The sequence below is a fragment of the Chaetodon trifascialis genome, chromosome 2 (assembly GCF_039877785.1).
Source record: "Chaetodon trifascialis isolate fChaTrf1 chromosome 2, fChaTrf1.hap1, whole genome shotgun sequence".
Classification (NCBI taxonomy): domain Eukaryota; kingdom Metazoa; phylum Chordata; class Actinopteri; order Chaetodontiformes; family Chaetodontidae; genus Chaetodon; species Chaetodon trifascialis.
This window is the reverse complement of record NC_092057.1, coordinates 2,650,950-2,661,299: the sequence shown is the minus strand read 5'-3', so window position 1 is coordinate 2,661,299 and position 10,350 is coordinate 2,650,950. Positions and strand designations below refer to the sequence as shown.

The following is a 10,350-nucleotide window of genomic DNA, read 5'->3' as shown; positions in this document are numbered from 1 at the left end:
CAGCTTATGGTCGTCTCCTGTGAGGAGGTTTAAAGTTATGAAAAAACATATAGTCTCATTGTCCTCCAGTGGTATTTATCATACACCGCTCCCAGTTTTCAAACTGTTACTTAAAAATAAATCAGGTGAACTACTTTGAGCCTCTGGACTATCTGGAGCCACAGGGACAGTGATTTTGGAAGGAGTGTTTTTCATGGACACCATGAAACAGGGCCGACGTTCTCAGGAAGCAGACAACACTGATACAAACTCCCTGTGTAATGAACTGTGCCTGTGTATTTGTCTGTGTTCTAGCCTTCCTGTTCTTGTTCTGTATCTCATTTTCCCTGCTGAATTCAAAAGATTACCAAAAATAAAAGTATAAAAATGATGATTTTCAATGCTTTGAGCAGCACAAAGGCAGGTCAGAGAGAGATTTCTCAAAACCTGGACAAATAAACCAAAACTACATGCATGGCTAGATGCTGCTAGAGCCGAGTAATTGTTTAACCTGAAACACATCCACTGAGATAAAACAAGGCTTTGTATCAGTGCAAATGACATCTGTTATTCTCTGTTATTTTGGAAATAAGAGCACAAACCTCCAGGTTCTATGAGAGACACAATCCTGTTCAACAGCTGGTCCTCGTGAGCCTGGTCAAACTCCAGCTGCAGCCTTCTTTTCTGACCTCCTCCTACTCTTCCTCCTGCTCCTCCTCCTCCACCAACGTCCCCTCCTGACAGACTCAGGGGCCCTGCCGCCGCCGTCACCCCGATGCGGGGTTTTACCAGGTGAGGTTTGAAGCTGCGTCTCACTGCCGGGGCACTTGACACCTGCGCTGCTCTGTCCTTCAGCACAGAGCCACACATCTTACACGTCTGAGCCCCGCCCTCTCCCTCCTCCACCCCTGCGTCGTAAAGCTGCCCCAGGGAGCGCAGGCGTGCCAAGGTCTGAGCGGGCAGAGGCTTAGCACCCGTGGGGTCCTTATACAAGAAGATGTAATGCGCTCCGAAGGAGAGGAGGTCACCGTGTCGCAGCGTGGTGGAGCGCTCGCAGCGGGAAAAGTTCACCAGAACTGTGGCATGGAGCACCGGCTCGACGGCGACGCAGAACCGCTGACTCTCCGCCAGCTCTTCTCCCTTGTTGTTGTTGCTGGCATGACGACGGGGTGCGGGGACTCGGCGCAGGCGGCAGTGGAGGGGCAGGATGTCGGGGGAGAAGAGGCAGATGTTGGGGCGAGCTGATGGAGTCTCCTGACCCACCGTGTGCTGCTCTCTGTTCAGCAGGTACACCAAGCAGTCCTGCAGCACAGCACAATAAATCACAGATATTGGAAACCTCGAACATAAAAAAAATGGTCTGCACACCAAGTAGCTCCCATGAGAAGGATTTTAATGCTGTGACATTTAGAGTACAAGGCAGGAAGCCTGAGGAAGAGCCTTGAAGTAAAACAGCATTAAAATCAGGAGCTATTTGGTGCACAGATCATTTAATTTCTACTCTGCTGGATATCTGTGCATGCCTTTTTTAATAGTTTCTTAAGTCTGTAACACATTAACTTCTACCCTATCCTCACCATAGACCATAAAACATGGGCGTAGTCTCTGTGACGTCACCCACAGGTTTCTGAAGAGCCATCTTGGCGGTGCCTGACTCCACCAAACACACAGCTAATCTGAGTGGAGCTGAAGCTGAATGAGACGTGGTGGCTAGCTGTCACTCAAAGCAGTCGTGCCTACTTGAAGCCTTAATAAAGGAGTGAGTTATATAAAAGTTCACGCCCTCTATAGTCATCACAAAAATGGAAATAAACTTTTGAGACCAGATCCGCTGTGTACTGTTTTGGCTGTAAACATGTTTATTTCTGCTGTAAAGCTGGTCATTTTAATACAGGAGTCAATGGGCATTGACTCATTTTTGGAGCAAGCCTCAAGTGGCCATTTGAGGAACTGCAGTTTCTTGACACTTCAAATTGGCTTCATTTTCTCTGAGGTTGCTGCTTGATCCTCACCTGCCGATTGAATCCCTGTAGCAGCAGGAGGTGCGGCGACTGGTAAAGCGAGTGCCTCACCCCTCCTCCTCCCTGACTCCCCTCCTCTTTCCTCCGCCCGCCGGAGGCCGCCTCACGTTCTCGAGCCCTTAAGGGCCCTGGCAGGGTGGAGTAATAACGCTTGGGCTCCTCTCCCACTCCCAGCTGCACACACACACCCACAGAAACACGAACACATTCAGGATTTACATGAATAATAACGATCAATTGTCCTGACTAAGCGTCAGTGCGGGCCCCCACCTGGTTGAGGCTCGTTTCGCTGAGGCTGCGGCAGAAGGATGAGTTGCTGGACCGGGGCAGGGTCAGCGTCCCCTTCGCCCTGTTCCTCTGGAGCTTACGAGCCTGAGCATTAATATCTACAGGGAGGCAGCGAGGAGCAGCAAGAGAGAGAACAAGGAGGGAGGGAGAAGGGCAAGAGGGAGAACAGGAGGAGAATAATAAAACGGAGCAGAAGGAAGAGGCAGAGCAGGGAGAGAGAGAAGTTGAGGACGGAGAAGAGAAGAAAGGTAAAGAGTGGAAAATAAAAAGGAAGCACTTAAATGTGACATGTGCAGTGTTAGCAAGTGTGTGTGGCTCATGGGTGAAGCTGCCTCTCAGGCTGTAGTGACATACAGAAGTGCACAACAGTCATGTGTGAGCTGAGTGGACACGAGGTCAAACAAAACCGGTCAGATGAAGTCAATGGAGCGGCACAACAGTGAACCTGATGGGACGCGAGCTGAGCAGCTCCTCATGACTCGAATTTGAGGCCATGCAATGGCTCACACAGATTTACACACACATACACACACTCGCACTGGTTGAATCACTGGCAATGGGGGTGGCACTGGTGACGACGCAGGTAGAGGTGGTCTCCATGGCAATGACTGACAGCCACCCTACCTGAGGCCAGTCCCCACCTTTAGAGCTGGACTGTACCACTCGACCAGACCGCAGGGGGGAGCTCCTGTGTTTGCCCAGCCCGGACCGACCCATTAGAGCCGCCAGGAATTGGGAGGCTTTGGGCCCTACAGCAGGGTGGGAGGGGTTAGGAAAAACACCCCCTCGCCAAAACATCAAGCACTGAATAACCCCCCGATACACACATATACCAACCGCACACCACAAGACAAGCATGCACTGTGGAGCAAAAAGAGTCTGCGGTGCTTCCAGTGAGTTACATAAGCAGTTAGTAACCAGAGATACACAGTTAAAGGTATGAGGAGCAGGATTTTATCACTGCCAGATCAGACAACAATCGCATTTTTTCATTACAAACCACATGAATTATGCTACAAACGATGGTCTGCTTAGTGCTTTCACTTGGCTCAATTTGAGTGCTTTGGATTTTATGATAAATGCAACTTCCTCACTGGGCGGGCAGGTGAGACTGACCGGCAGATTTGGGAAAGCAGACTCAGTGAAGGTTGATACTACAGTTTAATGCCTTGTCTGCGATGTGTTCATGTAATGAAAATCCTACCGTACCCTTAAAATGCCATCTCACTGTAAAAAATGTATGTCACAATTTGCACATGTGCATGCATGCTCACACATACACCGGGGGAGAAAACAAGACAACACGTGAGAGAGAAGGAGTAAAGAGAGAGATACTTCAGGGTTTGTGAGTTTTGTAAAAGCTACAACACAAAAGAGAAAAGGTTAGTGTGAAAATGAAAATATGTGCATTACTATGTATCAGTGAATAAAGCGGCTTCATCTCAGAGGGCATCATCAGATGCTACACAAAACAAGCTGCAGGTTTTTAAAGGAGAAGGCTGGTGACAATCTAATGTCTGATTTTAGACAAATCCAGTGAAAAGACCAAAACCAACAACAAGTTGATCCTGCAAACAAGTATCGTCCGTTGTGCTAAAGGCTTATTGCTCTGAGCCGCAGAGCTCCACTGATGTCCACACACTGTTGCTCTGGGTAACAGGAGGCAACACGAACACTGCAGTTTATTTCGAGTCAATCCACCACACACAGTCCAGCTGTAAACATTCACAAGCACACAAATCCGTGATTGAAAATAGTGTTAGTGAGTATTTGCCAAGCCTGCTTTAAAAATCCACAGGAAGGAAGACGGAGGGACCTGTCACGTGCAGAAAAGTGACATTCAATGTGCCGAATATGTGCCCAAATACAGGCACTTTATGGCATGAACGCCAACTTTTTTAAAAACAAAACTCTGTATTTGTGACAGACAGTGCAGCACAGGGTTTTTCATCTTTTCCTGCGATTTGTTTAAAAATGGAAAATAACACCAAACTTCTCCTTTTTCATGGCTTTTACACACTGGATAACCAACTCTACTGCGCAGCAGTAAAAAAAAAAAGACTGTTGACTGCCTGCTTGGCTACCACAGACGTTCTCATAGCGACCAGTAAACCCTGGCATGCTTCATGAGAAATGTCAGTGTGGCTGCAAAGAGCGATGAGACTGTGAGGCTGTAAACAGCTGATCTGTCCCTCTGAACACAACTGTACACCAACCGGGTGTTTACAAATGTCTTCAACAGGATGCACAGGAGTGTGTGTGTGTGTGTGTGTGTGTGTGTGTGTGTGTGTGTGTGTGTGTGTGTGTGTGTGTGTGTGTGTGTGTGTGTGTGTGTAAATGGAAAACTTCATCAAGCATCAATCAGTACACCAATCTACACAAAGGTCACTTCCTGGTTCCAAAGACACACACATTGATTCATATTACTGCACTGCAGACATGAAGTCACAGGAGAGGTTTTAATAAGTTTGTGCAATTTGTTTGCACATTATTTTTGGACACAATAGAGTGAATCATCACTTCAGTGCATACAGTTCAGGCGTGACCTAGTGTGGTCTTGTGCAGCAGGAGAATGAAGGAGCTTCACTGTAGTAGAAATGTGTCATTCATAAAAACACAACAGCCATCCACACGTCCGGTCGCTTCAGCTTTCACTCAATCAATCGACTCGCTGTCCATGCATTTCCACTGCGCTCTTTGTGTGTGCACATTTGTGTGTGTGTTTTCTTAGCTGCTTGAATGCACATGCAAGTGTGTGTGTGTGATTCTAGTAAAAATCCAAATGAACCACTATCTTAACAGGACAGCACTGCCACATACACAAACACACTGGTGATCACGCAGGAACAATATCTTCTCCACAGGATAATAACTGTGACGAAAGCTCTTATTCTGCATCCACACATATACACACACACAAGCACACACACACACAAGCACACACTCTGCAGAGGAGGTAACGAGCTCTGCTTTTCTGCTGAGTTTGACATGTTAAGAAAGGAAGGGAATTAGACCAGCTGCTGTGTGTGCGTGCGTCTGTGTCTTTGTGTGTGCGTGTACCTGTCTGTGTGTGTGTGTGTGTGTGTGTGCGCGTGTGCGCCTCCTCACCGGCAGTGATGGTATCCTTCTCCTTGGCGTTAAGTTCCTCCACCTCTGCTCTCCTGCGCAGCTCGAACCTGCGAGCGTGTCCCTCTCGAGGTTTCCACAGCTCCTGGAGGAGCAGCGGCTTTTCGTTGTCCCCCAGCGCGCGCAGGCATTCGGTTCTCCAGCCCCCTCCTCCTATCCCGCCTCCCCCCTCCAAACGCCCGATCACGTCGCACAGGACGTAAGAGTGGGCGGCGTTCTTGTTGAGCGAGTAACGCTCGAGCGCCTCTTTGACCAGTTCCTGCGCACTGGAGCGCGGCGTGGCCAGGACGCTCTTGTAGTTGGCACCGGCACAAATCTCATCTCCAAAAATCTTCAGGACCCCGGGGGCCGAGCTCTGTGTGGAGAGTTCGGCTGGGTCGTCCGCCGGTCGCTCAGGGGGCTCAGTCGTCGAGCGCCGGTCCCCACGGGTGTTTGTCCCAGTTTCTACTGGGACACGGTCTCTGTAACTCAGAGTACGGTACAGGACCTGGTGAACAGACAAACAGTGGTGAACATACTGGTGGACCACTTCACTCCAGACAGCCTGTGGTTCTCACATCCAGGCCTGTCATGATAACTGGTTTTGTTAGATGATATATCGTTCCAGAAATCATTGCGATAAACGATATTATTGTCATTTTAAGACCATTTTATTCCACCGTAATGCCATAATAATGCAAGTACACCCTTTCCAAGAGCAATGAACTGTTAATTCTAAATATTCAGACAGTGTGTGTGTGTGTGTGTGTGTGTGTGTGTGTGTGTGTGTGTGTGTGTGTGTGTGTGTGTGTGTGTGTGTGTGTCTGGAGGAGCTGCCTGAGCCTCGGCCATGGTGAAACACAGAGGAGACGAGTGCATTTGGCTTAGGTGCTACACTCAACTCTTATGGACGTCATCAGTCATCATGTTGGCTAAAATGTTTGTGAACAAACACGCGTGTAAACACAAGGGGTGACATCAAGGTCAAGTCAATATTTCTTCCAATAAGTCGATAATGTTTTTATCGTGACGGCCTGCTTGCAGTGTTTATTGTATCGCACTCAAAACCACAAATGGTGGCACTAGATGTAAAGTCAGGTGATCACAGAAGTCATCAGGATTCAGCCTCTGGAGACCACGAATATGTGTATAATTCTTTTTTTCTAACCTTTAAAATGTTTCCATCAGTGCACATATGTGACAACACGTTTAAGTACAGCCATGGTCTTCACTAAAAATGTATCTGTGACTAAGAATGAAATGAATTTGCTCGAGTGTGTTTCTTTTCATCTTTTAATTTGACCTTTATTTCGCTAAACTGGTCTCTTGAGACTTGGCTGGACCAAACTGGCCGTGTGTTTGTGTGTGTGTGTGTGTGTGTGTGTGTACCTGTGTGAAGGTCCTGCTCTGGCGTTTCAGGCGGCTCTTGGACGGCAGGGACATACTGGCCCCGGAGGAAGAACCGTAGAACATGATGCTGCCGTCGGCTCCGCAAACTCCACGACTGGTGAGCGAGGAATTACATTTAAAGGCGTTATTTGAAACCAACGTACAGGATTCAAACGTTCACACACACACATATGAAGAACTCCACACATGAAAGGTGAAGACACACACGCTGTTACATCCTACACTTACCTGTGGAACATTTGTAGATCTGGAAGGTGAAGGAGATCTACTCTAAATCTATTACGTAAAATGGATCCACCATAAACAGACCATGATAAATAACAGAATCTGTGTGTGTGTGTGTGTCTGTGTGTGTGTGTGTGTGTGTGTGTGTGTGTGTACCTTAATGCTGTCAGGTATTGTCACTCCTATGTGCAGCAGCACCAGCCAAACGTGTACAGTCGAGGGTCAGACGCTTTGCATTTCATTTCACTGTCATCTTTCACACTGGAGAAGCGGAGAAAAGACGACGTTGAAGTGAGTTTACAGCAGAGCTGAAGAGTCCCTGCAGAGTTCTGGATCGCTCACATTAACTTCTCTTCCAGGTGCTCAGAGAATCACATATTACTGCTGTGGCTTTTAGTTTTTTAGTGATTTCATGACACCGGAGTCAAATCTGCAAATCAACACCACATCACTGCCAAGCCAAAAACGTTTTTTGAGTTGAGACCCATCTGCAGAGTTCTGGGCCTTGACGGCGAATCGCCATCAGGGCAAAATCTGAACATAAGAGGTGGATTTTTGAATGGAAACCAACTGTTCTGCTCCTCTGAAAAGTCTAACTGAGACACCACAGTGTCTCATCTACACTCACCACCAAGTCTTTACATCAAAAAGGTAAAAAGCTGGTCTTTGTATATGATTGGGTCAAGGTCTGCTTTACACTTATTAAATCGCACCATTTTCTTTCAACTAAAACAATTTTCTTTACTGTTTCTCTGAATATTCGTTTTCTGATTCATCAATTTATTGTTGAAAATGTCCATCAAATGCTGCCTGAGCCCAGCATGACTTTCTCAGATTGCTTGTTTTGTCTGACCGAAAAGACAAATGTTTCTCATTTCTGGATGATAAATGCCTTAAACGATAAATTCAGTCCACTAACTGATCACTCGCTCCAGCTGTAATACTCCAGATTTTTTTGCATTCTAGCCCCTGATTGTGTTGCATTGTTTATCCTGCACACTTATTGACTGTTTTGCCTCCCAGCCGTCTTGTGGAAAGGTAATCTTGAACTTGATGCAAATGATTCAATAAAGCATAAATGAAAAACGATCAAATACTCAGCCCGCCAGCATCTGAGTCATGCATTTTCTCTCAATAAGCAGGTCTGTTTCCAGCTCCTGTCCCTGCAGAAGGTTAACTCTTAGCTTTACGTGAACTCTCTTGACCGATGAAGCTCTTTCATGCAGGTTACATCAGGATATTTAACACATTTTACAGCCAGCGCAGCAGATTTGTCAGCAGGTGACAGCAGCACCTCGCGCAGCCTGTTTTGACTGCATCTTGTGCAGTGATACATCCATACTGAAGGGCCTGTGTCACTTCTTTTCAGCAAATATTTGGCCGGCAGCCTGAAAAAAGGTGTTGTTGTAGCTGACTCTGCAGGCACTGGTGGGATAACGTGACTATTTTAAATGCCTGCTAATCCACTGTAATCTGGCTACTTGGCCGCAGTTAACTCAATCCTGGGACCAACCCCTGCGTCCGCGTCCACACACACACACACACACACACAAACGGGGGAGAGAGAGAGAGAGAGAGAGAGAGAGAGAGAGAGAGAGAGAGAGAGAGAGAGAGAGAGAGAGAGAGAGAGAGAGAGAGAGAAACTGAGAGACAGGCCTAAATTTTGCATTGGCAGGTTGCGTTCAGTGACCCAGGAGGCAGCGTTGCATTTGCTAATCACGCCCCACAGACTTCAACTTCTCCGGCACCTTTTGACTCACTGTCTGTCCTTGTCTGGACAACAGAAGGTCAGAAATAAACACTGCGTTGAGGAAAAAAAAAAACAAAAACTTGACATCTATAACAGGCTACATAATCCTGGACGTGTGACTGCTTCGGGTCTGCCCTTTATTTTCGTGTATGTCCGTCTGTTTACGACTTCGGGCTCAGTGGTCGTCAGTAGCAACCGGCGTAGCAACAAAAGGCAGGAGAAAATCCTCAGAAATTAATCCGCTGACGAGTCGACAGGCGCGGCACTAACGGCTAACCGGCCGGCCTCTGACGGCAAGCAGGTGTGTCTAATTGCGGTCGGGCTCGTCACACACACAATTATCAATCAATTAGCGTAAACTCAGTTTCCACACGTGAACCACACTCAGCAACAATTAGCGTGAAATGGCTGTTTGAGGCTGTTAAAAGCTGTGGCGCGCCTGCCCGTGAATAAAATAGGTCCCGGAAAAGTTGAGGTGCGATTCCAGCAGTGACACACGCCGTCCCCTGAGGACTCTCCCCGGTGTCTGTTGCGTTAGTACTCACGCTGCCTGCAATGCGCGGCTCCATGGTGCTGGGGAATCCTTCTTGGCTTCTCTCTCATTCCGTCTCCCCTACAAGATAGAAAATCCCCAGAAAATGGGTGAAAAAAGCCAGCTGCCCTGTTCCGAGCGACACCCAGCCGTGCGGGGCTCCCAGCCACATCCCCAAAACAGCCCGTTAACTTGGACGACAGCCAACCGCTGAGGGCTCCAGCTTCTGTGCGTACATCACCGCCGAGTGTCCAGAAATGCCCGATGCCTCCGGCAACCGCATTCCCACATCCACAGCGGTTCACCGCCGAACTGCGACGGAAACACCCGAGCTCTCGGAGCTGCCTCACCTCGGCGCACCTGCTCTGGCAGCCGTGTGGGCGAAGACAGCTCCGCCTGGCGGACACCGGCGGTACGAGCGCAACATGGAGGCGGTGGCACAAAGGGTTTTACATTAAATAAATAAAACAATGTACAAAATGAATCATGAAATTGTCATATAATCTAATCAGGATCAGCATACTTTTTTTTTTATAAAATGTTATTTCATCTCGTTTATTTTCATAAGAGTTAATGACGGGTTATTTTTTATTTATTTCCATGGTTTTTATGTCAAAATCCAAAACATTTCTTAATAATGTTTAGGAGTTTTGAAAACCTATTGTGCTATTTCAGTATTTCATGGTTACAGGTTACATTTTGTGTGTATTTATTCTTATTACTTATTTCATAATGTCTCATTTATAAATTTAATGTTGAATATAATATAATGTTGAATCTCCAGAGTATCCAAGCAAAGTTTTTGCTCATCTTAGATTTTATGGGTAAACCTAATATGGTTGCAGAGAGGGTGTGTAGAATAAATGTTCAGTTACTTGGATTCCTCACAGTAGCAGACCCCTGATGTCCCTAGACCACAGTGCATTCGTTTTACCAATAATGTTTTTTTATTCTCAAGGTTTGACATGAAGAGCAGTAAACCTTTTTCTTATATCAAACATCCACTAACTTCTTCACAAATAATGAGGCATGTGGTCCCA

The 10,350-nt window shown here is 47.0% G+C and overlaps 1 protein-coding gene across 3 annotated transcripts in view; it reads right to left on the bottom strand.

The window, feature by feature from the left end:
- radil (Ras association and DIL domains) overlaps nt 1-9,573 on the bottom strand; it is a 23,516-nt gene extending 13,943 nt beyond the window's left edge. Inside the window, exons 1-9 of one of the 3 annotated variants that reach the window (XM_070974141.1) lie at nt 9,324-9,573; nt 7,185-7,289; nt 6,783-6,897; nt 5,397-5,901; nt 2,930-3,037; nt 2,271-2,386; nt 1,992-2,174; nt 582-1,281; nt 1-17 (exon numbers count right to left, since the gene is read on the bottom strand). The exon at nt 1-17 is cut by the window's left edge and continues 114 nt beyond it. In XM_070974141.1, the coding sequence (XP_070830242.1) occupies nt 1-17; nt 582-1,281; nt 1,992-2,174; nt 2,271-2,386; nt 2,930-3,037; nt 5,397-5,901; nt 6,783-6,866 (1,713 nt within the window). In that variant the 5' untranslated portion in view covers nt 6,867-6,897; nt 7,185-7,289; nt 9,324-9,573. Of the gene's footprint in view, nt 18-581; nt 1,282-1,991; nt 2,175-2,270; nt 2,387-2,929; nt 3,038-5,396; nt 5,902-6,782; nt 6,898-7,184; nt 7,290-9,323 lie in introns of those variants that run through there. The other 2 variants (XM_070974131.1, XM_070974148.1) reach the window with 2 other exon arrangements.
- Between the last annotated feature and the right edge of the window lie 777 nt (nt 9,574-10,350).